Source organism: Falco peregrinus, chromosome 16, assembly GCF_023634155.1.
Source record: "Falco peregrinus isolate bFalPer1 chromosome 16, bFalPer1.pri, whole genome shotgun sequence".
Classification (NCBI taxonomy): Eukaryota; Metazoa; Chordata; class Aves; order Falconiformes; family Falconidae; genus Falco; species Falco peregrinus.
Genome location: NC_073736.1, coordinates 6,837,709 through 6,865,137, shown reverse-complemented (window position 1 = coordinate 6,865,137; position 27,429 = coordinate 6,837,709). Strand labels below are relative to the sequence as shown.

The 27,429-nt window shown below is 44.5% G+C and overlaps 2 protein-coding genes and 1 long non-coding RNA gene across 13 annotated transcripts in view; 2 read left to right on the top strand and 1 right to left on the bottom strand.

Annotated features, from left to right (window-relative positions):
* The window catches only part of RAP1A (RAP1A, member of RAS oncogene family), a 42,451-nt gene extending 16,322 nt beyond the window's left edge, over window positions 1-26,129 (bottom strand). The window contains exons 1-3 of one of the 11 annotated variants that reach the window (XM_055819575.1): window positions 25,918-26,129; window positions 6,046-6,116; window positions 2,006-2,089 (exon numbers count right to left, since the gene is read on the bottom strand). In XM_055819575.1, coding sequence (XP_055675550.1) covers window positions 2,006-2,062 — 57 coding nt within the window. In that variant the 5' untranslated portion in view covers window positions 2,063-2,089; window positions 6,046-6,116; window positions 25,918-26,129. Of the gene's footprint in view, window positions 1-2,005; window positions 2,090-6,045; window positions 6,117-7,368; window positions 7,389-8,819; window positions 8,839-17,412; window positions 17,432-18,823; window positions 18,843-22,253; window positions 22,273-22,975; window positions 22,995-24,446; window positions 24,466-24,747; window positions 24,767-24,977; window positions 25,162-25,434; window positions 25,589-25,917 lie in introns of those variants that run through there. The other 10 variants (XM_055819573.1, XM_055819574.1, XM_055819578.1 and 7 more) reach the window with 10 other exon arrangements.
* Window positions 8,964-11,356, top strand: LOC129785744 (uncharacterized). Its single transcript, XR_008749942.1, has 2 exons — window positions 8,964-10,320; window positions 10,376-11,356. It is a non-coding gene; the product is annotated as an uncharacterized LOC129785744 (long non-coding RNA).
* LOC129785774 (translation initiation factor IF-2-like) lies at window positions 25,040-26,041 on the top strand. Its single transcript, XM_055819959.1, has one exon. The coding sequence runs from the start codon at window positions 25,040-25,042 to the stop codon at window positions 26,039-26,041; it is 1,002 nt and encodes a 333-aa protein (XP_055675934.1).
* Window positions 26,130-27,429: the final 1,300 nt, after the last annotated feature.

Sequence of the window (27,429 nt, the reverse complement as noted above, 5' to 3'; positions counted from 1 at the left end):
ATTTCCAATAAATCGCTGTTCTAACCTTTGTTATCTCAGCAGGTGCTTGTGTGTTCACACAGACATCACTTACACACAAGCATAACTACGACAATATTCAGCTTCATTCATAACCTATGTTACTACGTAATACTCTTGATCTCTGATGTATTTCAGAGTATAGGTGGAAAGAGAGGCCCAGGGAGAAGATACAAATTTGGGGTTGTTTTCAGGTTATGCATGGATCCAAGACTTTTATAACTTTCCCTTTGTTTGGGGGTTGTGCATCCCAACTTCAGTTTCCAGCTCTACATAAGAACGATGCACAACTGGATACTCTTGGTAATACTGTCTACCCACTGACACTCCAGAAAATTTTTACCCTCAGAAATCAGGAGAAAACTACTGCACAGGAAACAAAGAAGTTACAAAATAACTGTGCCTTAATAACGGTGAAGTTTTTTCTGCTATCCCGTCATCCTTACCAAAAGGCACAATCAGCATCGTATCAGCACAGAAGAGTTAGAACAATAAGGAGGATTTGCAGGGAAACAACACCATCTTGTAACCTACACTCTCAATGAAAACACACAACTGAAAACGAACACCAGCCCCTTTGTCAGGCAGTTTAGTTTATACTGTTTGAATAAAGAAATTTTAAAGTGACCTCTGTATTATCTGAAATTCCACCTTGCAACCTTTCCTTGCTAAGGCTTGAAATAGGTAGACAGTCATCTTGAAAGCTAAATATTATTCACTCTTAGCTGCTAACTGGCACTTATTGTGTCCTGTTACAAACATAATGGATCAATGTTGCATATGAATTACAATATATGCTTACTTAGCACCCAGATTTTCAAAAGGAATTTAACTTTTGTTTACCAGACTCAGTATTTGCATTTCAGCTTTTAAAAAGGCCAGAGATGGATGCTGACTAAGATTTCACATCACAAATAAGGAAATTAAAGTATTTCAGATACTGAGTAATTTTTATGTACAGCATTATTACTAAAGTGCCCCATTTTACAGTGAGGTTTTCAATGTCATATAACAAAGGGAATATAGTCCATCAAGGGGATGCTGGTGGAAAAAGTAATACAGATTGCTTAAATTGCTCGAGAAGAATAGAGCGTATCAAAAAAATTTTACACCTACATCTTTTGAAGATTAGGATAGGATCTCTGAAAAAGTATACCAAATTTGATACCTAATTGAATAATCTTTCCTCCTGTTCATCTGGATTCTGCAGGTGATTTACCAAGATTATGAACAGCCCATTTCAGCAGAATAAACAACGGTGTCAGAAGCAGTGTCTACCACATGAACGGCTGGTCAGCTATTATCATCTTCTGTGAAAAGGAACACAGTGTTGTTCCTTGTTTTAAGATAACTTTACACTTGACCAGTTCTTCGCCTTTCTTGTTGGAGTGAGCTGCTTGACTGATCTGTGATAAATATGTGACAGAAATCTCTCTTACAATGCTTTACTATCAACTCTGCTATGTAAACCTCTTACTAGAAACAACACAAGTACTTAAGGATTGCAAAGTGTCATCAGTCCACTCAACCCTCTGCTCTGCAACACGCTGGAGGTGCCTTTCTCATTCTGCCCTGTGCTTTCAGTCCTGGCTTTTCATCCAGGTTCTATCCAGGATGGAAAACACACAGCCTTCAAGGTACGTAAGGCTGCAACCATCCCTGATTCACTGCTGTGCACAGTGAGGCTTCACTCCCTGTCCCAGTGTAGGTTAGCCTTTTAATACTTGGATATAGCCATTCAGTCATTTATAATATTACACCATGCAGGAAGCAGAAATGAAATGCTGGCTATTGTAACAGTGACTAATCACCTGACGCTTCTCCAAAACATGACATGCACAGCTACTTCAGCAGCGTAACAGTGGCTACATGGAAGTCACTACACGTTAGAAGTAACATATCCCAATGCATTTCATAAACGTCTGCAGTGACAGAGGCCAAGTTTGAAGCTTGTGTATGGGTTTCAGAACTGCTTCCCAAAACTCACCAAAGCGGACTTCCCCACACCTCCTGAACCAAGGACCACTAGCTTGTACTCACGCATGGTGTGGTCTGTTCAAATAGCGACAACCTGGAAAGGAGGAAGAAAGCCAACAGTTAAAAGCGTACCTGCGCATAGTACAAATACATGGCACTGTCTTCTGAAAGCAGCAACGCTCCCCTGCTCCCACTACTCCTGAGAACAAAAATCTCTTTAGCAACAGCTATGGTTTTTATTTTTCCACTTGGGTTCTCATGTTTAGAAGGCTGCTCCAACAGCCCCAGGTTATACACGATGCGCAAAGCCGGACCGGTGAGGCTGCTGGTGCTGTGAGAGGAAGAGGATGAACACACCATGGCACAAACAGCGCAGCCACACGCACTCGCTCCCAGCTGTGCTGGGTACCACAAGCTCTCACTGCCTGTCCTCTGCGTTCTCAGCATTTTATAGCATAAAACAATGAGCATTGGACAAGAAAATTAGATCAGAAAGATGCAAGTAGAGAGGTTTACTTCTCCCACCCAGCCCCAGCAGGGAAGGATTCAGGTCAGTATTTTCTCTCTGGAAAAGGTCAGGCCTAACTTACAGCTGCCAAGGCAGAACCTCTCTGCTCACCCAAGCAAGGACTCTGCCTTTTTATGGAAATCTTGCAACTCCTTCAACTCACTATGCAGCACCAGAAAACTTCTCTTTCTCATCGAGATTCCCTGACAAATAAGGCAAATGACAAAGCTGGTGATAAACATTTTACACTATGTTGACATTATAAGCCAGGCTGGGCTGTCCCTATCAACAGAGCTCAAGCAAACAATGACCTCAGCAGCTAATTATCTTCCCCAGCAAGATACGCTTTCTTCCCAAGTAAGGCTTCAGAAACACGAGCACTATGAGGCTGGGCAAGCTGCATTTCTCAAAGGCATTTCAAACTAACATTGCCATAGGATTCATGGGTTCACTGGCTACAGTTTGAAGATTGCTTTAAAAATCAAAATGTATTGCAAGTAGCTTGATAGAGAAATGCATCACCTTGTCGACTGCTGTTAACAACGGTCTGCAAAGAACAGGGATAGTATTTTTAGCTTTGCAACTGTGGACAATTCCCTGACAATCTGTGTCTCACATTTATATAATCATTAAATCAGGACAGGTTTTTTTCTATCATTTGAATTCCCAAGGGAAAGCTCTAAAACAGAGGCAAAGGGAAACCCACGTGCTGCTGCACACCCATAGCTAGTCCCTGCCGGGGCGCAGCAGCTGAACACATCACTGGAGACCTCGCCCAAACATCCTACTTTTAACCCTCATCCACAATATGTTTTATGGTCTAAATGTGACACAAGTACAGGTTTAAACAAAAATAAAAATCCCATGTGCAGCTGGAGAGGGGCATACAAATTCTGTGGCCCGTTCAGCACAACTGTAAGCTCATTTGCAAGAACAGAAATACAGGGTTTGCCTGCCCGCTTAGCCAAGCTGCCCATCCCTCACCCAGGCTTTAAAGGGGGAATAAAGCTGAAGCTATCAGCAGCAGCCCACAGTTTTAAGCACCCTGGGGTGGTTCTTCAACTCTTGCAGCCTATATTAACTGCCGTTGCTTAACTTCAGAGAAATTGTGAAATTAAGTCAAACTGAAAGGGATTTTCCAGAATGATAACTCTGAATATATCTAAAAGCAGAGCAAGCAATTATCTATGCACTCTAGTAAGTTGACAACATTTCTGGTTAAAATTCTGGCAGCTGTAAGCTCTTCTGCTTGAAAACTTCCGCAACAAGTAACATTCACTTCCTTTCTTTCAAAAATCATGACACTGGATGGGAAGGAAAGGGGAATTCCAATTAGCAATGATTTTCCCCTTGATAATCCTTAGAAATTAAAAGGTGATGCATTTTTTGTAAAGTATACATGCAACTTATTGATCCAGTTTCCTTTAATCTTCCTACAGTTCCACTGTCTGTTCCACCTAAGAAAACCCAGAAGGCAATTAAGCTAAGGGTTAAATTTAGCTGTGAACTCTTTCACTTCTTATTTATAGTAAAAATAGTTGTGGGAAAGTTTCATCTGGGAGCAGTACAAGACTAACTTCTCATTTCTTCGCTACAGTATTTGCTGATTTTTTTTTTTTCAGGTGCAACAGGAAACCAAGATCCTGAAACGCATGAGCCTTATTACTGTAAGCCCCACATGCCTTAATTATCTTGTATTTCTTTCACAAGTCGGTTAATGCTATCTGTTTATACAACATGAATAGACTGCTCAAGAAATTACTATGCTGCATCCTAGCCAACTTTTCATTTGGCAACTGTTTATGCCCACCTATACAGTTAGACACAGTAGCATTCATTTCCATCCAGAGCTCTGTGTAGTGGAGTTACATGCTGTGAAGCAACAGCAATGTTTGAAAATGCAATGAAATTATGGGTGTTAAGTGTTTCTTTCAAGGCAAGAAAAGAATATGATCACCAAAGACTGTAAAAAAGAAAGTAACTTTCAGTGCTGTCATAGATGTCGTGAAACTGGTCTCATTAGTTTTGAACGATGTGATGCAAAAATAAAGCAAAAGCTGAGCGTGTCTCCTTGCTCATGCTCCCTTTTCCCATACACACACAGCCACTAGCTGCGGCAGGACAACTGCAGGGCACAGAGCGTGTTTCACACCAACCCATCGCTGCCCAGCGCAGCAGGCTCCCTCTTCCCTGCTGTATCAGACTCTCCGACCTACCCAGCACCTGTACAGCCATTTTAAATACAGAGCAATAAATTAGCAGGGTTCGGATTTAATCTATATTAATTAACAAACTTTGCTTCTACACTGCAGAGCACCCGACATGTCAGGATTAATCTCTGCTTTTCTTTATTCTTTAACAGGGGCATCTAGGCTACTGTCCCCAGCACTGTCTGGGAAGTGACAGTAAAAGATGCTCAGCTATTCACAGCATCAGCCCTAAGATGACCAGCTCCTACACGAATGGTGAAGGGTCCTACCCTGTGAACAGATGAGAGGTGAGGAAGAGAGACAGAGCATTTGTTTTAATATACAAAAATGAAAGGCAGTGCAGGCAGGATGGCAGAAGGATCTCTGAGGAGGACCCGCAGATGAATGTAAATACAGATGAAGCTGGAACCTGAAACTCTGCTCTGAGGGCCTGCTCACCTGCACCTTTATTCAGCCAAGCACTCATGCACTCTCTTAACGGCACGAATCATCTTTCAGCCTGTTGCAACCGGGTGGCTGAATCAGGGTGCAAAGCAGCAAAACTTTCAGGGTATTTCCCAACCAGCGGAAGAAGCCAGGCAGAGGCTGCGGGGAGGGTGGCACAGAGAGAACAGCTGAAGCCCTTCAGAGATAAACCTGATGCAAATACTAGCCGCTCCACTTACAAAAGTTTCACCAGTTTATCAAGAAGTTTATAATTTGGGTCGTGGGGGAGAGAGAAGTATGAACAAAGAAGATAAGCGAACACAGCACTGAGAGTGGGTGCAAGAACTTCACACTGACCTGAAATGCAACATGCACCCTGTGAAATGCAAATGCACGAGTACAGTTTTATACATCTGAAGGAGGCAGCTCGTGTTTATCAGTTTCTCCTTCCTCCTCCAAACACTGACAGAGCTACGAGTAACAGGAGGTGCAAATACATGGCTCAACGCGAAGAAGGCAGTGTAACAGCACGTGGTCTGATGGTTTTGCATAACCTGATGAAACGTTGGCCCTAACCGATGACACAATCTCCATTAAGACAATAATACAACTCTTAAAAAGATAAAAATCAGAGCAGACACATTCTCTGAAGATTCAGCCTTAAAAAGAAAAGCTATGGACTGTAATCACAGATCTGTATTTTGTACAATAGCAGAGACGACATCAGGAAAGACAATCCAAAACTTTGCGATTCATTTCCCCACTACAGGAAACAAGATTCAGGCAACATTTTATTTTAAATGATGCATTACACACTTAATCAATTCTCAAATTTCCCCAACTGCCAATGTTTTCCAAGTCAGCAATTTAATTTGAAACATATTGGGAACATTAAAAAACTCATACCTTGGCATAAAAGATCTCTCATCAGTGTTAGCAGCCCCTACAGAAGGTTTTTCGAGGCTCCCTACAAGGGACTGGAAGAAAAAGAAGAATTAATAACTTTTCAAATGACAGTGTATACATCAAATATTCTCTTTATGGTTTCAAACCACAACACGCCTGTTAAAAAATTTGCTCTTTGCTTTACCAATGGAGCTCTACGTGATTTCTGAATACTCAAATCAAATTACCTTAAGAACAAGAACTCCAATACAATTTAACCTTAACAGCGAAAGATTGGGAGGGTCAGGTGGAAGCCAATGGCAAAACACAATTCCTACTTGATTATGTCATTAAAAAACACTTTACAAACTGGACTTGCAGTTACTGAGACACAACATTAAACTTTCTTAGGTTAAAAAGTAAAAATCAAGCTCACAACTGTAAAGTTCATGTTTCTGTTTAACACAGGACTGCACTGGCTTTTGGAAGCAAGAAGTAAAACTTGTCCCTGGGCTACACAGCGCCTGGAGCTGGATGGCTGAGCTGACACTATCTCACACATCCAGTGATGAAGCTTCAGCCCAAAAGCAGAGTAACCACAGCTGACGAGTCTCACGTTCCGAGAGCCACAGCGTCCCCACCGCCCTGCTCAGGGCGGGCTGGGCCAGCGCTCCAACATCTCTTGTCGCGGGACAGGCTGTGGCAGAACTGCAGCAGCGCAGGATCGTGCTCTGGCTCGGTCCTCCTTGCCTCCCATCGGCTCGGGCAAGGGCTGCTCACCCTGTCACCTTGTTGGATTGAGATTTCATTGACAGGCACAGGTTACTTGCGGTTTTGGGGTTTCCCTCCCCCCCTCCTTTTTTTAAACAAAAATTTCAAGTTCCTTATTTTTGCCTACCAGATTTGATAGCAATAAAATACAGTGCAGCCATGGTAGGAAAAGACAGCCATCACAGGGAAAAGTACTTCCCTTCTTATGCACAGTTTTCAAATCATTATCTAAATAGCTTGTCTGTTGTTCCCTTTACATCAGTTTTTACTGGATTTATGCAAAGTTGCCGCTTCTGTCCACGACCCCCTGTACCTGTTACTTGATGACTGCATTTGCAGAAAGTTCACACAGATTTCTGAAGTCCCACTTTTTCCCTTTCCTCTGACAACACTTTCTACCCCAATACCATGGATTTCACTCCTAAATAGATATTTACAGCTATCCTCTCTTGATTTCTAACCGTTCATTGTTCAGCTAACCTCGTGGGAGTTTTAAAGAACAGTTCAATGACCAACTACTATTGAAAGTCAACAGGATCTGGGCGGGCTCCCACCTCCCTTCTTCCAACTTACTTGGAACTCCCTGGCTGCCACTTTTGCACCTGCAGCATGCCGTGCCTGCACCAGCGTGGGAAAGCATTACCCCAGAAACCTGGGGAAATGTGCTTCTGAAGAACAAGCTACAGATAACAGATCAGCAAAGATATTTAAAAACTGGGTTGGTACTAAATGAGTCAGAAGGTCATGGCTGGACTGAGAGGCAAGGGGGAGGCAGGGCAGACGGGGAGGCATCTGCTGCTCTGCAGCTCCCACGTGCTGCGGTGAAACCACCGGGGCAGGCGCTGGATTACTTGGCAGCTGAAGCAGGGCTGGAAACACCACCAGGGGTACCGGCTGGGCTTCCACTGTGTGCTGAGCACACGTCCAGTAGGTAGGTTTAAACAGACACAGCCAGACTTTAACAGATTAACAGACTCCATCCACTCTGACAAACTGGATTAATCAAACCCTCACCGAAAGCTGGCTGCTATGGAGCTCCAAGCACACGGGAGCTTCCTGTGCTCTCTGGGTTCTTTCCTCATCTCCCACAGTTTGCTTTTCCCACAACAAAAAGACAATTTTCTCCTGCAGGAGGGATGGGCCCTGCTTAAGTCAAATCACCATGTTCCTGTGGACTTTTTCTCCCTAATATACTCTACACACGACTTCAGAAGACAAACCGAGGTCAGCCTAACCCCATTTGAGGTTGTATCAAGTTTGCAACGCGCTTCAGGAGATGAAAACTGTACTTTCTAATATCAAGAATGTAGGAGAAAGCCAGCTGTGTTTAAAGCATCCCCCAGCCCTGAGTGATTTTAAAGGGGAGAAAACATCACTTAACTACTCACAATCAGCACTGCCATAGTAAAATCTAATGACTGCTCCAACACCTATGAAGTAAAATTATTTTATGGAATCCATAAGGTTTCTTTTTTGTAAGGAACACACAACGCCTGTGCAACCACGCTGCACCTCCGCAGCAGAGCTGCATGATCTCGGCTGCTCACCCCTGCGGGGAGCTGCACCACGCACCAGTGCCAGGCGCAGTATCACCGCACACAGGAAACAGAAGCATCTGGCACTGATGCTATCGACGTCCCTCTGAAACGAATCTGGCATCCTGTTCCGTACCTCTCCAGCTCGTGCACCAGCCCTGCTGTGCCCCGGCCCCCGCTTCCTCCTCCAGCCACCTGGCTGGCCCCAAACCGCAGCAGGATGAGGGGGACAGGTCGTCCTCCCAGCCCTGCCCGGGCATCACCGACATCACATGTGTGACACTGCTTGAAGAGCACCTACAAGCTGTGACAAAAAGAAAAGGGCAGAGGGGAGAGCATGGAGGTGTACCCAGCCAGCAGATACAGCATGCTGCCAGTCCTCGAGAGCAGACTCGGTCCCAGCACCACTGTCTCCCTGCCCCAGTAATCCTGCTGGCTCCTTGTCCGTGTGCTTTAAAAGGCTGTACCACTTGCAATATCACAACTCACCAGGACTGAACTGCAACAACAATGTTACTTCCAATAGCAGTCACGGCCATGGCTACACCCTACAGCCTGCGAAGGGTCCTTTGCCTTCAGCCCTTCATAGCCTCATTGCCACCAGCTACACCAAAGTCTCTATCCACTACCAAAAGCTGACAGCTCAGTGTTTCTCTCTGGTTTCAGAGTAGCAGATCAACATCCATAGGTAAGCAAGGGCAGTAGTGCAGGAAGCCTCGCATTTTCCTTTTCCCTGACGACTCCGGGCTCCCCTGGCCGGGGTGGAAACCAGTACGCGCCAACTCCTGAGCCTGCAGCCTGGGGAGCGCAGACTTACCCGTCAATGTGGGGGGTAAGTTCAATGAAATCAATGAAAGCCACCATCTCCCTGGACACTGGACCACTGCAGCAGGGTCCTGTCCTGCTCCCAATGCGTCCATAAAGAGGCAGAAGACAAGGCGGTATTTCCCAGTCACACGCCTGCCCTACGCTGCCAGCGGTGCGGGGGCACAGCGAGACAAGCCCTTGGAACATGTCCCTGGTCCTTCCAGTCCCAGATGAGGCTGTCTGGGTTTATGTGGCTACACACTCTTCCCAAGAGCATTTCTGAAAGCTTCCAAGGGATTAAAGAAACAACTGTTCCTCTTTTAATGCCAGAATCATAGGAAGTTTAAATGAAAACCTAGGAAATTATTTTTTTTTTCAAAATATTTCTTTTTAGTAGCTCTGCTTCCAATGCTCCAGAGCCATAGGCACATGCCACACTGGAGCCACAGAAATCAAAATTTTTAGAAAGATAATGAAGCTGTCATAATACTTGTCAAATATTTTTCCAAATGTAATAGGAATTGAGTGTACAGCAATGCAGAGAACATTCAGGCACCTCTTGCTGCAAGCATCTGCCTGGATCTAATTTGTACAAACTTGAAAACAGGGATTTCTAGTGAAAGCACTGACAAAGTCTCAGCTGTAAGACTAAAGATAGACGAAAACTCAGCGCCGCAGACTGCATTTTCACTCAAGAAGCACCATGTGCAGCCCTACTTTAAAAAAGGGTGAGTGAAAAGGAACAGAAAAGCGAGGCACCGAATGCGCACACCCCAAACCACAAGCATCAGTCCCTAGAGACAACATGAAACGGCCTCTCAAGGTGCAGCTTCTACAGCCACATGCACTGTTAACCCGACATCTGTTTTGCTCTCTTGCTGTTCCCCAGAAAGATGCACTGGGACAGAGAAAGACAGGGAAAGGTGTCCTCAAGACAGAGGGGAGAGGTGCAAGGAGCAAACACCACTCCCTCAGCTTTAGAGAAGGAAAAAAAAAAAAAAAAAAAAAAAGAGAATAAACACCTCCTGAGTGCTGGCTTGCTTATCCTCCGCACCTCCCTTTTTCTAGCAGTTTGATGTTCACATGCGGAAATCAAAATATTTCCATGGGGAAATGTGCTGTCAGCATTTTACAGATTTGGGAGAGAAAGGCACAGATGTCTGTGTGAACTCCAGCACCCCCGGTCTGGAGTCACTTCAATGTGACTTTAAAGTACAATTATCCTGCTGCCACCCCAGCAGCCATCGCCTTCCCGTTTTCCCCAGAAAGGAGTAGATTCTTGGGACGTTACAGCCACATGTCTTGGTTATTTTTACCCTGGCAGCTAAATACTGGATCATGGCTACTATAAACAAACCTGTTTAATTTTGAACTTGTAAGTGTTGTTCGTGCCAGTTTTTTAAGTTACTATAAACCAGGCCATGAAAAGGGATGGATTTTTTTTTTAAAAAAGCATCTACTAAACATTGCTTAATATCCTACCAAAATCCTTTCATTGCTCATAGCCATGTTTGCAAAACAAACTCAAATCCAGCACTTTCGCAAAGGAAAGATTTACGATGATCAAAATCACACTAAAACTGGCAGATCCCTTCCACAATAAAAAACCCAAACAAATACAAAGAATGATACAGCAATGAAGTCTGGAAACACGGGACCTGGGGCTGTACCCTTGGCTTCACCGAGGACCTGCACTCGTCAGACCACAGGCTGCAAAGCGCCAGCAGCACCGCACCAGTCCGACTGCCCAGCTCCAGCAGTGCCGAACCACAGCTCCACTCACCATCTGCTCCCTAATATGTTATACACCATGTTCTTAGATATTAAATTACTCAATGAAGTCAAAAGCATGTTAAATACTTCCCTAACATTAATCAAAGCTGCCAACAATTATGCAATTGTTACATGTGAGCTAAGGAAATGTGCCGGGAAGAGAGATGGTGGATCACACATGAAAGGGTGTTTGTCTGCAAATCACACAATTAATTAACAAATACCTTCCCTAAAAAGTAACGAGACAAACACCCCCATAGAGTTATCCTGTTAGTTAGCACAGAATTTACTTAAATAATAAAAATCACTGCCATGGACGCACTCGCCACGTCCCTTCCCCAAGGCAGTCAATCTCCCCATCACCTTTAGGGTACACAGAAAGCCTGCTCCACCTTTCCCGAGGCCATCAACACCAGAAGAATGAGAGGGACAACGTGCCCCCCGCCCCCCCCCCCCCCCCCAAAAAAAAAAAAAAAAAAAAAGAGACAAAACTAAGCAGAAAGCAGGACTTCAATGTGACTTTAAAGTACAATTTGACAAACCTCCATTTGCCAGTCTTCAGAGTCTGCTTCTGTTTCATTAGTCGCTGTCACTGCGGTAGTTGACACCCAAGTCAATGTATTTTATATAATGACATTATATAATAGCATACATCTTTATACATTACGGCAGGAATCTCACCCTCAATTTTGCAGTTTTAACAGTAAAAATATTATCATTTCCACTGACTGCTTTCAACATCCGATCAAATACAAATCAAGACAAGTGTATAACCGTATGCATAATCATGTTGTAGGACGAGTCGCCACCCAACTGTGGAGCATTACTGCTTCTGCACTACACATCCAACCCCTCCAGGTTTGTAAGCTTCTGTCCTCCTAAATTCAATGCAGGCCAAAACCTAAGTGATTTCGTGTAAAAACAAGGAAACATTTTGGTTCCAGGCAGGAATTTACATTGCCTAATCAACCTATTTTATAGTTCAGTAATTTCAGCATTTAGAAAACAGGTATTTTGGACATTCAGAAACACATGTGCTTCTCAGGGGAAGCCCAAGTATGCCAAAGAACTGAAGCAACTCACAAGTGAGTTCCAGTTCCCTACAAGAAGACTTGGGAATTCAATTTAATCCTGAGCCACTACTACACTAAAAAGCATTTTAATAAATTGAATTCACCGTGATGAGTGAAAAGCGTAACAGTATTTCAATATCGTAACATTCTAGTATTTCTAATTGAGAACTTTCATCGATAATTCATAAATTTACAAACAAGAAGGCAGCAACATTTTAATAATATACCTTGTCTAAGTGAGAGGCAATCACAAATCAGTAATTTAAATCTAAACATGGGGGGGTAGGTGTTTTTGAAGTACTAGATAAAAAAAAAAAACAAAACCACAGCAAGAAGCACACACGAGAAATAAGCTAGTGACAAGCCAAGTAAGCAAACAGGTATTTGAGAACCCTTGAGAAGAACGTCATTGTTCTGAGATGTTACTTGAGGTGTTCAACCAGAAAATGCCAGAGACCAGCCTTCAAATCTCGCACGCATCCATTCTGAAAATCTCAAAGCCTGACCATGCGCTGCTCTGAGCCACATCCAAAATGCCAGTTTCTGCGTAATTCCACATCTTCCGTGGTGTATTGTGAAGGTTACTGATGCAGGGCCAAAGCCATAAAAGCCTGGGCTAAGAGTAAAGTCCTCTAGCAACAGAGCCGTCCTTTCCGACTTCAGTTTGTGCTGAACCGGAGCTTTCAGCAAATTAACTACAGCACACACAAACAAGTCAGCGACACAAACGTCTTTGAAAATAGCTGCAATTCTGTAATTTGAAAAAGTGATTTTACACACAAAGATACTGAGATTGATCCTCCCCAGTCTGCAATTTGCTGCAACCAGCTTCATGCTGAACTTGCAGTTTTGAATATCATAATGTTAACTTCTGCGGCAGTGACTGCCGACTTATTTTAAATTGCTTTGCAATAGAAGCCCTTCAGACAAGGAACAAGTACTCTGGGCAGCTAAAGCCTGCCCTGCTGAAATGGCTAATTTATTTTTTGTCCTATTGGTCTGCATTTGCAGAAAGTTGCTAGGGGCATGTGCCAGACTGACAAAGGCAGGGGAAAGGAAGCCAGAAGCAAAACTCAAAGACCAACACACACTGCATCCCCAAATTAGAACAAGCCTCTACGTCACTCGCTGTAATTGGCAGTCTCCCCTCCAAATGGACTGCAGCACTGCTGCAAATTTAATACTAATGAGCACTGATCTGCTAACAGGAGGAGAGACATCCACCTAAACTGTGCAGATTTAGGAGAAAATAGACTTTTTTCAATTATATATACAAAACAGTTTAAGAGTAAGTGTTGTGCAGCCACATTATGGAAACAGAATGGCAATGAATCAGACAGCCGATGCCTGCGTAGCAGCCAGCCGGCCGAACAGACGTCCTCCCAAGCAACACCACCATCAGCCACAGCTCTCCTCATCTAGAGCTACTCGAGTATTTTCAGCAGAGAAATTTGCACAGTTCACAGGAGTTCTTGACAGCTTCTTCGAAAGAAAAAAAGAAAAATAATTCCTTTCCCCCTCCCTCATCAGCAAAACATGTAAATGGTTAAGGGCATAAACATCAGACCTAGAAGCTGTTCATGGGACTTCCTCCATCTGTTGTCTACCACATCCACCACTTGCCACGGAATTTTAAGTCCTATAAAGGTTTTCTTCCTCCCTTTTCTGTAGTGGAAAAAAGCGTTCTGACCCTTTCAAATACAGATTAAATTCCAAACAGACTCTAGGAGGCTCAATCACCGCAAAACACAAACTATATTATATTTTGTAAGAGCAATTCATTGTGCTGATAGTAGCTTGGCAACATTCTTAACTATGTTCTTCCTGGTTTATGTAATTAGAGTAAATAAGTGACATGAGGTAGGCAGACCGCCACTGCGATTTCAGCCTGTACTTTAATTATTTTATTTCTGCAGAAACAGTGACCAGACACTGGCCACAAAGCCCAGGCACTTGTCACTGCTGGCGGCTAGAACCCAGTTTGGCTGTATTTGGTCCCCAGCATCAAACCTTTCATGGAGAGACCGATACAGATTCCTCCCGATTAAGGTTTCTTTGAAACTTCTTGAAAAAACTGTAATGTTTAAACCACTCTTTGAAATGTATTTCTACCCATCAGTAATAAATTCCAAGACTAATATTAAGCCTCTAAAAACGTGTCATCTGTTAGCATGGACCACTGCCCAGCTTTTCAGGAGACTGGGCTAACTTACAAATTCCAGAAAATATTAAGATTCTTTAAATCTTACTGGCAAAGCTGCAATAATCAGTTTGTGTGTATATACTGGATGTGACCATGTAGACTGATCTAAAGGTCAGGTTTGCATATGCAGTCTAGAGATTTTCACTGCCTTAAAAATACTTTACTGTTTAGTGCATGTCAGCTACAAGCAACGAAAACACCTACTGTTCCCACACAACGGCGGCTAATTAAACGCCTGTTTTAACAATGATTTTTTGAATTAAAAGCCCCACTTACCATATGGCCACTTATTAATACAACATTGTTTATCAGTTTAACAAAAACCCCTACAGCAATGAGTATCCATGTAATGAGTACCTAAATACAGTTAATGATGGATGTGTTTTAGCATCACAAAGTGGAACAGTACCTCTTGAAATGTTTTCACTACAGATTTTAAGGCTTGATAGGAACCTGAATAGCAGTTCAGAATACCTAAAATAGAGGGGAAAGTAACAGTTTCATCACTTTTTATAAATTAAGTTCTTCAATACAGTACTTAATACTTCAGTATTTAGCTCAGTCCCTTTAATGCTGCTTTCTGGAACCTGGGGGCAGATGGGGGTGGAAACGGAATTTTCTTTTACAATGAAAATGAAATTTTCTTCTATGATTGTAACTGAAGGAATATTCAAAAATGTTATTAACACTTTAGTGCTGGAGCCTGAAGGGCATCACAAAGAGCACTTCCAGGTCAGGAGGGTAGAGAACCGAACCGCTGGCAGATCCCACCTCTGCACTGGGGATTCTCTGAAGTTTTTAAATCCTCCTGAATCGGCTGGGCCTAAGAGGGCAAAACTACTTAGACAATTCATCCTGGAATTTCCTTTATGGAAAATAAAAGGTGACATTAACCCCTAAAGGAAATAGCTCTGACAGTTTAAATCAGTTTTACATGAGCCATTTCAGTATTTATAGGTCAAACTTGATTACAACCAAAATAGATTATTATACAGCTGTCTTTAAACAACAACAACAAAAAAAACCCACAGGCAGTCAGACTCCTGCTCCCAGAAGAAGAGATGCTATGCTTAACTCACAAGGAAGAGAGGACACATCCTACAGCAGCTAACACGATGAGCACGACTGGCACCAGCCAGTTCTTCCCCTCCACCTCAGGAACAGTATTCAAACAGGAACAAAAAAAGTCATCTTTCTTTCTGTGTTTGAAATGATAAGGCATAAGGCAATAGGAAAAAAAACCTCTCCCATATTAGTATGCAAACTTGCTAAACGTATGGCCTGGAGACAGTCAGTTCTGCACTCTGAGCAAGACCTTAGAACATACCACACTTCATTTGAATGTTAATTGCCGTTATCCACAATTTCTATGATTTCCATTTTGGTTAAGACACCTTTCCATCAAAGTTCAAACCCCCATTCAACTGTTTTTCCTAGAGTAAATCTACAAATACAACATCAGCCACACAAACGCAATGGGCACTTACTGTCATTGGTTTTAAAATACTTTTCAAACTTTTTTCAAATTTCTGCCCATACAGATGCAGTTAATATGGACTTGGCATGAAAAGGACAATAAAAGAAGTTTCAGCCTCTCAGCCCTATAGACATGGCTTAGTCTTTCTGACACCTGCTGATGGTATGTGTAGCTACCCCACCGCCCCACTCAAGCTTGCTTTAGTACTAAACTGACTTGGACTTCGTATTGTGTTTACGGTGAAGGTTTAGAGAAAGCAGTTCATCTAACAGACAGAGGCTATGAAGTCCTGCAATTACAGAATAAAGGAAAAGGCCCACTTTCTTGGAATTGCACCATTGAGGAAAGCTCCCTGGACCATTAAACATCTGTTTGATCACTTTAAATGAGATTCCTGAAAAAGCTTTATTCTAAATTTGAGTGCATTCTAGTGATCAATATGCCAATGCAGTGTATTCATGAAACAAGACAAAGCCACAATAATATTGTAATCCCTATGAGTGATCTGATGAGTTAAAAGCCCTAAATGCATAAATATTTCATGAGAAAGGCTGTCTGGAACTATTTCAGTCAGTATCTTTAATCTTAATGTTATTTTCAACTACAATTACTGTTATAATCCAAAGCAGAAAGCAACAATTGGCTAAACTTATTTTATCTTCACCTGTATTTAAAACTTCTGCTCTTTAGGCCCAACAGCCAGTAATGGTTACACAGCACAGTACTAACACACCAAATCTCAGGGTAAAACAAGATGTGCTGGAATGTAACTACTTACGCAAAAAAGGAGAATTGCACCAGAAATAACCTTACCCAGTGAACTATGATTTACTTTAAACTATCACATGATAGGCGGCATATAAATAGATATTATTCTGCATGTCAGCTGTCTGTAATGAAAGTTTTCCTCTTCACTGGAGCCCCTCCCTACAGCTTCAAGTTTATTTGCATTAGAGAAAAGTATATTACATAAAAAGCAACATAAAAGGCACTGCAACCAACACATCCAGCCAAACTGCTCCTCCCACATACTCTGCTTTCCAGAATAAGGGTCTATTTCCAACAAATGTGTTAAAAACGTGAGAGATGCCCAATTCCATACAGATTATTCACTTGGACAAAAGCTAATAGTGCTCTTACTTCTAAAAGCGCCAAGCTCTCAACTACAGCTGCAGCCAGCTACAGCCATAGGATGCTCAGATCTTTCAAAGAGCAGATTTCATACCTACCAGTTCACACACAACACCTGAATTTAAATTTCAAAAATTCAATTTTTTCCAGTATTATAGCACTCCAGAACACAACATCATTTGATTCAACAAATACTTCAACAAACCCCCCTGAAAATTCCAGCCAGCCCTGAATTTGCAGTTCTAGCCACTCAGAAGAGCAATGCAACTGTCTGTTTTTCTGTAATGCTCCAGCAAGCAGCAGTTATGCAACAAAACCGATTGACAAACACACTGCATGCTACTAGTTGCAGTGTATTTCCAAAAATAAGGTTTTTTGCAGTAACTTTTGACAGGGCAACAATTACCTATTACAGCAATTCTCGTTCTACACCTTACACGAGCGCATGAAGCACTAGTGCAGCAGATATTTTTGACTGCATCATTTAAACGATTAATAAAGATCTGTTTCAGCCATAACACTGCCACTGCTGTGGACATACCCAGACCTCTTGTTTACAGTGCCCCAGATGGACTTAAATATTTTCTCTCTTATCAATATTCAAAATAAACAACAAACCTTAATGACTCAGGCCACCTGCTCAACAGGACTGCTACTGACTGAAAATATGGTGAGCCAAGCAAAGTGAAAAAGCTGAGAAAGCCAAGCCAGTCACCTGCAGCCCTGGGCAGTAAGCAGCCTTTTTTTTTTTACCATTTGACCTACGTTACCTGTTACAAAAGTCCGGTGATGGGTCAGACTTTCTCCCCAGATAAAGGATTTTGTTCAAAGGAAAACAAACAGCAGCTTTCAAAACATACTGAGGTCTGCTTTTGTCAGCATCTGAATTTCTCAATCAAAAAAATTAAATATGCGCTTTCACCTGGGTCCATGTCAAGCCACTGCAGCTGCGCTGAGGAAGTGCCTGTTCAGGTATAGCAGGTATTTCCAACCCCCAGCACCCAGTACCTGCTGGGCCACTTGCAGCACGAAGCAGTAACACACATCAAAACATCGTCTTCATGTGGCCACATTCAGATTCACGCAGAGCTACCCTACCTGCTTCAGCCAGCTGACACTGTGAGAAACGAGCCCTTTGTCATGCCCGGTGGACTACTATCACAGGAGAAACAGAAACAACAGCTTTAAATCTCACCTTCAACTAGATGTACTGGCTACTACAGTGCTGTAAGTGCAATCTGCTAATAGGAAGTTGTAAAACCCAAAATGATTGGCAATCAAAATTAGGGAAGATTCCTGGTGTCCCATTTCTTCCCACACACACCTCAGAGGATCTTCCCACAGCAGATGAATGTAATTTAAGTTTAAACACACCATTTCTGATTAGGAATGTAACATTTGGTGCCTCCTCCTTGAACACCGCCCATCTTCCCACAGCCTCATCATTTTAATATCATTAAATGGACTACTTTAGACAACCTTAATTATTGCCGTATTTGCAAGAAGAGAAGTGATCTCTCAGTAACCAGTTTCTGTCCCATTCAGAGCTTTGAAGATGAAAACTTTTTTATACCAAACCTGGAACAGAAATGGCATCAGCAGGTCTATCACCGTAACAAAGCACTTTGGTGTAAATACCAGGTACCAGAAGCACTGATGTGTCCTGACCGAAGCTCAGCTGTCCCTAGGGTCTCTACAGCTTCCCCCTGCACTCCCCTTTCTTCAGAAGGGACTCAGAAAACAGGCATTAATTAACAGATCTACCACTATCACAGCAAAGAACATGAAGATTCTAATAATGAGCCATTTAGCTCCAAATGGTTTTGGTCAGCCAGCAGACATGTAAAACCACTCATAGATGATGTCTTAACAGTCACCAACACAACAAGGAAAGCCAACCAAAAACCAAGCAGTGAGGATGCTAAATTTCTTGCAAAAGAAAGGCAGCTCGATACAAACTCCCATAAATGCAAGATGTTCCTTGCAAATAACAATATATTACCACTGAGGACAAAGAGCGAACATTCACCTATTTATCCACCATCCATAAGAAGCCACGGGTCACCTTCCTTCCAGATGCACCAGGCAAAGCAGATAGCCAACATGTCACCTCTACAGTCCCAGCCCAAGACCAACAGAAGGACACTGCCCTCAGCCAGATGCAGTCAGGAAATGCAGTTTCTCCTTCTCTGCAACTCCTTCCCTCTATCAGCAGTGGTACTTGCACAACCACACGATGAGTCAGAGCGAGAAGTGATCTGGTTGAAAATTACACATATATTTTTGGGATTAGCTCAGTTTTCAGCTCACTAAGCTCCCTGAATTACCTCAACATCTAAGAGCGCACGTACCAGGGCAAGGAGGACAACGCTGGAGTGTGTGACTATTTAGTGACCATGAAACCAACTGCCTGAAGCTCTGGCCACTGGAGCTTGCCAACTCCACCAGGTAATACAAATGTGCCACGTAAACACACTGAAACAGAGGGTAATTCAGATTGCAATGAATCTCCAAAGATCTCTGCTGCAACACCCTACTCCAAATGGGGCTAGCTTCAAAGTCAGATCAAGTCATTCAAGATCTTGCCCAGTCACGTTCTGCCTATCTCCAATGACAGCGACTCCAAAAGGTCCTGGGCAGGTCCACAGGGGCGGTCCATTCTTGCTTTAACCGAAGTCTCCCTTGCTGCCACTTGTCACCATGGCCTCTTGTTCCTTCAGCATGCGGTGCTGCCTTTCCCTTGCCATGGCAGGCTCCAAGAGACAGGTGGGGTCAGTCCTTGGTGACACATCTATGGATGCTGAGGCAAAACCAAACTCCCACCATGAAGTTTCAGAACCTATCTTGCTCATCCGCAAACAGAATTTGACAAACGTTCTCAATTTCCTTTGCTTCTAACACTACAATTGATCTCAACAAGTATGAAACATCTATGTCATACAACATACTACATATAATTTGAAAAAAGTTTGGGGTTTTTTTTGCACATGGAAGACACTATCTACAGAAATCTAAGTTACCTACTCTGCCCTCTTGGTACTGTCACACACAGCAAATCCACTCTGACCTTGGAAGATGCTTTTTCATGGCCTGCTCTGACAACTGAGCAAAAAGCTAATCAACTCAAAGCACACTCAGCTGGAGCCTCAGAGCTTACATTAAAGCCATTTCATGTTATAGTTGCTTTCAATCCTGGTGATGATCCATGAAATACAACATTTTTTTATATACTACAACCAGGGTTCTCCTAAAAATCTGACATTATTGGAACAAATGCCAGGTCCACTAGCTAAAGAGCAATCTTAAAAAGCATGTAATTTGCATTTTTTAAAAACTCAAAAGGTATGGCTAGGAAAGCCAGCATTTACTCTAAATTCTTGTCTATTTTATAAATCAAAAGAAACCATGCATTCTGGAGAGCCTGTTCACGTATAAATCAAGAAATCTTAAGGAGAAAGTTGGACTAGATTGTAGATCCCTTCTAACCAAAATATTCCATTCTAAAAAGAAAAAAAAAAAAGATACACACAAGGAATCTATTAGCTGTGATATAGGACTGTTTTCCAGAGAATCAGTCAGTCAACATATGGCTAAACTTCACCTTGTTTATATAACATCACACTATGGAGTTCAAACCCTTCATTTGCCTTCTGGTCCCTGAGCAGTCCAACCCTAAAGCTGCTAACCCCCTGCAGAGGCAGCTCCATCCTCTGAGCGCTGGGACCTCCCTGGAAGCCTGCAGGCAGGGACACAAATACAGGCAGTAAAACAAGAGTGGGCAACGCTTCAGAGCAGAACCAGTCACCCAGCCAAGAGCAGGGCCTGACAACCTCACACCAAGCCACTTAGAACACAGACCTGTCTCAAACACAAATCTAAACTACATTTGGTTTGGACTATTAAAGAATATTTAAGTAAGTTATCATTCCTGCAATAACTTTCCCGGGTAGTATAGGGCTTTAGGGAAGAAAGCTAAAAGCAACACTGAAATACAGAAATAATGACATATGGCTAGATATTATTTTTTGAACATGTAATTTGCAAGTATATATGCAGGCTAATCAAAGGTTTATTCTATTTCAACATATTTATATAAAAGGTGTACCCACAGACAGTTTACATTCGGTAGTTTTAAATTTTTTTTAATCCATCTTACTCAGAAGCTATTAATGAAAGTGTATCTTCTTCACACTTATTTTAATCCTTTCTCTTCTGGAATATTATTTCAACAGTTTTTCATTTAACCAAAACAGATTTTTTTTTTTAATTGTAATATTAGTGTTGGAGACACTAAACTGGATCAGTTAGACTCCTACTTGGTTCTCACTTCCAAGTGCTCCTGAATGCTCAGCAACAAAAATTCAAGAATGGGGAAGCAAAAGAGTTAAATCTATGGCTTGCCTAAGAGCTCTAGTCTTATTGTACAGAAGATTAATAACCTACTACTACTTCTAACTGTACAGCTTTAACAAGAAAAAGTTTTACCCATAAAAATTGTGCCTCTTTTCTTGGACTGACTAATGCAATCTATCACTTGTATATGTAGGATTGAAATAAATTAATCTTCACAGCTTTATGCTCTATTTAACCATTTCCATTAACTGAAATATGCTGAAGTTTATTGTATTTGCAACACTAGCAGTGGGAAGCATATTGTCTTTTCAGTCTGCTGGATAACATTCATGAGCCAACACAGCTGTAGTCTCATTCCAACCTGTGCTTTATGAACAAAAAGCTAGGTCCTCCTTTGTCCTCCCTGTGCTTACGATGCCAGGATATAATCCAAGGAGAAACCTGTTTGAGGGGTGAACTTTTTGGGACATCGATTTATATCCAGAGAGCAGTCTAGAAACCTGAAAAATCTCAAATCCTGGCTGCCACCAGACTTCAGTACTGCAGCAAGTAAAACGAAACACCTCACACAAGTTTTAGCATCTGAACAAGACCGACTGGATCAACCAAGATAGCTCAGCAAGATTAACTTTTCTTTCCAACTTTCTAATATCCTTATCTTGGCCATTAGGGGTCATGTTTCCAGGATCAGAAGCTTTTACAAAGTACAAACACAAATACCTAAATAAAAATTTGACCCTGGGATTTATAAGCACCCCTTTAAGAAGATGCTTTCATTAAAATTCTGCTTAATTTCCTATTACCTATTGAATAAATGAGTAAAAACAAATAACTACTTCAGAGCTCAGCATAAAAATTAATTCAGGCTGTACTCTTAACTACCATCCCCACTATCTCCTCTTAAAACCAACAAACATACAAATCAAGGCCAAAAAAAGTCCAAACACAACCCCAGGACTTGACCAAGTTTTAAACATTAGGTCTCCCTTGAACCTGCTTCTGCAGAATTAAACACACAAAGCTACCAGAAGTGCCTGATGTTTAACATTAATCTGGCTCATCAGAAATGAAAAGAAAGTGATAAAATATGAAGTCTCTGATATTACCCTAAAACAAACGCTTTGATCAGGATCCACAGCCAGACTCAGCTGGCCGAGCCCTGCAGCACTCTGCAGAACTGATTTCAGCAAGGTTGAAAGTTGACCAAGGGGAATTCCAAATTTCAAAGAGCTATCAGTAAAAAACATTTCAAATGTAAAGAGTAAAGACTTGAACTTTATGTACGTTCAAAAGACTCACTTCCTTTTCACTAGTATAAACAGATAGCGTGTTCCTGCTCTCAGAACAGTAGGATTCCTCTTGATTTTTTTAAGTATCTCTGTAAAGCTGCACAGAAGCAATCTGCTCTCCAAATACTCAGTACAAGTTTAAAGTGCCACCGCGTACACCCTGCATGTGCATGGCAGAAGAAAAAACACTGCAATATATAGTACAAACGTTTAGAGTTGTTTATGCCAAGACTATGATTCAATACACAATTAAAACTTTTATGTTAAGAGTATGTCCACATGTTGCGCTACTGCCACCTAATTACATTTCAGTTTTTTAAGAACAGTCCTCAGACTGGATGAACAGCCATGAAACGTATCACAAATAGTCTGCGTCTGTATACTTGCAGCTTAAGATTTCAAATATAAACCATTCTGATACACTGCATAAACATTAGTCTCCAAATAAAAGCATTAACGTGTCACTGGAATTATACTGTGCTAGTAGTTTAGTCCATTTGGCACGCAGTCCTCTCAAAACCTTCAGTAAAGCTACTTACCCTAAAAACTGCCACACGAGAGCCAAGACACGTGATGACAGGCACACCACTTAGCTTCCTTTGAGTCTTCAGAATTAACAACTCTTGGGTCTGCCAGCACCGGCTGGGCCTCCTAAAGGTCACCAAGGTTTCGTTTGCACCGTACATGGTCCCTTGATCAGGCCACCTACACCCTTCTGGCCATACTCTCCTACGGTTACAAAAGTTGTAAGAAATATCTGCTTTTAAGAAGTATAACTCACTTTTGTGGATGATCTTAGCCTGACAGAACACAAACACTCCTCCCTGGTGCATAGAAAATACTGCACATGAAAACAGATTATTTTTAGAAGCAGTGTATGTGAACACAGCATTTCCTGCCGACTCCACCTTGAAGAACGACATGCGTATCCTCATTCTCATTCCCAAAATGAGGATTTCACAACTTCTGCTACCTGGCACAACACGGAAGGAAGGGACAATCTGCTGAGAACGGCAAGTGACAATTTCCCGGCTCTTGACTCAACATTACAAACTTTTGTTAGAATATGCTGTCAGTCTTCAGACAATCACATCAATAAATCAATGGCATTTTTTCTGCCACAGTGATGAACGGGACATTAGATGTTTTTCTTTATCACACTGATATTTTCCACAGCAACAGGATGTGAACACAGCATTCCCAGCATAATGAAGTCACTATAGCAACGTGATAATGATGTCAGAATAATCAGACAGCATTTCATACTCGGGACACGGCAAACTATACCACTTCTAAAAAATAAAAAAGTTGCAGACAGCACAAAGGCAAGGGTGCCCCATCTAAAACTTCCCTTTAAGTTGCCTAATTTCAGATAACTTCTCATTAATGGCACAGACCTTTGATTGCCAACACCACTACTTTCTCCACAGCTTCATCCCGTACTGTCTAAAAGTCTCCCGTATTCCCACATTAAAACCCTTTCAGAATCTGAGGGATCTGCTAGCACCAGTGAGAGTTAATGACATACCGTTTTCAGTAAGAAAAAGCAACAAAAATCACAACAGTGAAACATTTTGTGGCAGACAGCCACTCTCAACAGCCAGTTTCCTCAACTTAACTCTTCAAATAATCTGGCGTCTCTTTTCACATGCAGCAATACTACTACTCAGGGAGAATTACAGAAGCAACAGAAATTATAGAGTGCCGATATAATACGCCGAAGGCAGACAGGCATTTTCTAGTGAAACGACTATTTTAAGAAATATTATCTCCCTTGTTAAGCTACTGAAAGGAAAAAACCCAGCGTTTTCATTGGTTTGCCCTTCCTGTTTGCAGCTCTTTCCAAGTCGTGAGCAAAGCAAAACCCAAGAGGCGATTCCCGTTCTGCGGTGGTTGGTATTGACTCGGTGTGTCCAAACCCTGACCCTCCTGCTGTGAATGTGTCGCACCAGAGCCACACGCACCGTGGCTCAAGCATCATACGCAAAGACGCAAATTAAGGAAAAGTACCTAAATAGAAAAGTTCCCCTAAACGGAGAACGGCTTCTCTTTAAACCATCTCTTCAGAGTGACTGCAGGAAGTGCGAGATACCATTTCAGAGCTGAACTAGTCCGAGGCAAGTGGTCCCCAGGCCTGGAGGACGAGGGTGGGCAGCGCATCGCTCAGCAAGGGGCTTCCAGCAGCAGGCCATGCCCTCGGCCTGGCCCACCTGCCCACGGCTCCAGCCCTCACCCGGGCAGGGCCGCAGGGGCTCGGCCAAGGCTCAGCCCTTGCCCCGCCAGGCGCCCACGGGCCTCGCTGCCCCATTACCTCCGGCGGTCCTGGGGGCCCTGGCGCGAGCGTCCCGCGCCCCTTCACACCTCGGGGAAGGGGGAGCCGCCGCACGCTCCCCTCGAGCGCTGGGCACACCTGACCATACGAAACACCGAAAGAATTTTGGTTATTTCCCGAGGCACGGCGACACCCTTCGCTGTGCCGACGGCCAGCCCGCCCCCGCCTCGGCCCCAGCAGTCTCCCGGCGTCTGGCCGCCTCCCCTCACCCGGAGCCCGGCCGCCCTCGCTGCCCGTCCGGGAGCCGGCGGCCCCGGCACAGCCGCACAAGATGGATGTCCAGCCTGCGCCCGTGGCCAGCCGGGCAGCGCCGCCGCCGCGGGACGGGCGGGCCCGGCAGCGGGGAGCCCCGCACCGCCCCGGGCCCAGCGCAGGCAGCCCTCCCGCCCCGCCGCGGCCAGGGCCGGGGCGAAGCCGCCTCCCACCCCGCGCTGCCGCCCGGGCTTCGCCGCGCCCCCGGGGAGGGAGCGCTCAGCCCGTCCCCGCTGACACCGCCTCGCCGCCCGGACCCCCGCCGCCCCCCCGACCCGCTCGCTCCCGCCCCGCCGCCGGGACGCGGCCCCGCGGCCTCAGCGCGGCCAGGCCCCAGCGGGAGCGCCCGGGGCCGGCCCGCCGCTGTCGCCGCCCGCGGAGCCCCCCGCCACCGGCCCCGGCCGCCCCGCTCACCCGCCGCCTTCCGGGCCGCCTCCCGCCGCCGCTCAGCTCGGGGCTCGGCTGCTGTGCGCGGCGGCGGCGCCGCGTCCGCTCCGCCCTCACCGGCCGCGGCCTGGGGAGGAGCCAGCGGGCCGGGGCGCGGAGCCGGGGCGGCGGGCGGGGACGTGACCGGGGAGGCCCGCGAAAAGTTCCGGGCGGCGGCGCCCGCGGGCCCGGGCAGGTGCCGGGGCCACCGCTCCCCCCCGCCGCGGGGACCCGCGGTTCTCCCTCCTCGCAGCCCGGGCGAAGGGCGCCGGCGAGGGCAGTCCCGGGCCTGCCTGCGGGGCCATGGCGGCAGCTGGGCCTCGGCCTCCCCTCAGGCCCACCGGGACCCTCCCGCCCGCCCGGACACCGGCCCGGCCCGCCGCCGCCACGGGCCTGGTGGAGACGGGCCGGGCGCTGGCACCGGGTGACCCCCCCCGCGGGCACCAAGCAAGGCCGAGCGCGGCTCCTTACCGAGGGGACGGTGCTGGCGGTGCCCGCGCAGGATGCGGGCGGTAGCTTCGAGGCCGCTGTGGCCATCGGCCCATCGCCTGCACGACTTAAGTTTCCTGAAACGCAGCACTTAATAACAGTGTGATTTCTTCTATTTTTTAAAAAAAAGAAGCATAAAGAATGAAGAGTCCTAACGTTGAAGTAAAGTATCTCTGTAGCCAAGGAGAAGCAGAGGAAATGCAGAAAGACAAAACGACACATGTATATCCTGAGGCTGGTTTTGTGTCACTTGGGGTTTGCGAGCGATAGCAGCCCTGCCTGAAGAGGATTGGGTCAGAAGTTCACCAGTGTCACTGTGCAGGGTCCTGTGATCCGTTAGATTACTTCCTCAGTCCTAGCAAACTAGCTCAGCTTTAAAATACTCAAGAAGAGCTAATGTCAACAAATATCAGCAGAACTTTTTAATATTTTTCTGGTTAAAAAGCTATAAATGCACCACAAAGAGCCATAACAGCTCCCACGATCTGACTGCCTAGCTCTCCATGCACCTTACCTCAAACGCAGAGGGCAGCTCTTGCTGGCCAGCCCAGCCTTGCCCCCTCCACATCACCGGGGACAGGGCGAGGGGCGCAGCCACCGTCCCCCGGGGTGCCCAAGGGCAGGCTGCAGGCAGTGGGCTGTGCCAGGCAGCGCGGGGGCCCTCCCCAGCACTCCGCTCCCTTCACTTGCAGAATTTCAGGGACACGAGCAGGGGATTTGTTGAAGTCTGAGGCTAGAGCAATAACATTTTTGCATTCACCCTGCCTTTCATCCGGCACTCCAACAAAAATGCTGAATATTACTCATCTCGCTTTACAGACATGGAAACTTAAGACACAGAGATTAAATGACTTATCCAAAATCCCTAGCAAGTCGGTGGCCAGGAGACAAACACAGCTCAGAGCCCCCACTCATCCTCCGCTCTGACTGAGAGAAAACCATGCTCTAGTTCTCCCACTCACAGTCTTTGTGCATGCAGCAGAAATACGCAGTGCAATTTTGCTTCCAGGTACAACTCGTCGCTGCTGATACTGATCTATAAATCCCTGTTCTTAATGGCTCAAGTCCTAGCGAGGTATCTCCTTCCCTGGGGACCACCATGCTGGGAGCGAGCAGGTGAATCACTTTCTTAATTTGTATAGCTGGAGGCAGGGTAATCTCAGCAGAGGGATTTCCACATTTTCTTTCTCTGCAGGACTTGGCCTCTGCAGCCTCAGCAGCAGAGCTCAGCCACTCCTCTCGCAGTGGGGCAGTTGGTGTGGCAACATCATCTGCCTTTAAGGATGCTTAACACCGGTGGCTGAGCAACTTGTTTCCTCTAAATACAAACATTATTGTGAGATCTGTGAACCTTGGAAGTTACTAGCTCTACGTTAAAAACATGAGGCTGCATCTGGAAAACATGCAGAGACAAGATACCAGCAATAACTTCTGTTTCAAAAGCTGTAAAGTCAGTAAAAAACCCCAAACGTTCCCGTAGACAGAAACTGCACA

Coding starts and splice junctions, on each gene's coding strand:
- LOC129785774 (XM_055819959.1), top strand. CDS start 25,040: ATGGATGTCCAGCCTGCGCCCGTGGCCAGCCGGGCAGCGCCGCCGCCG.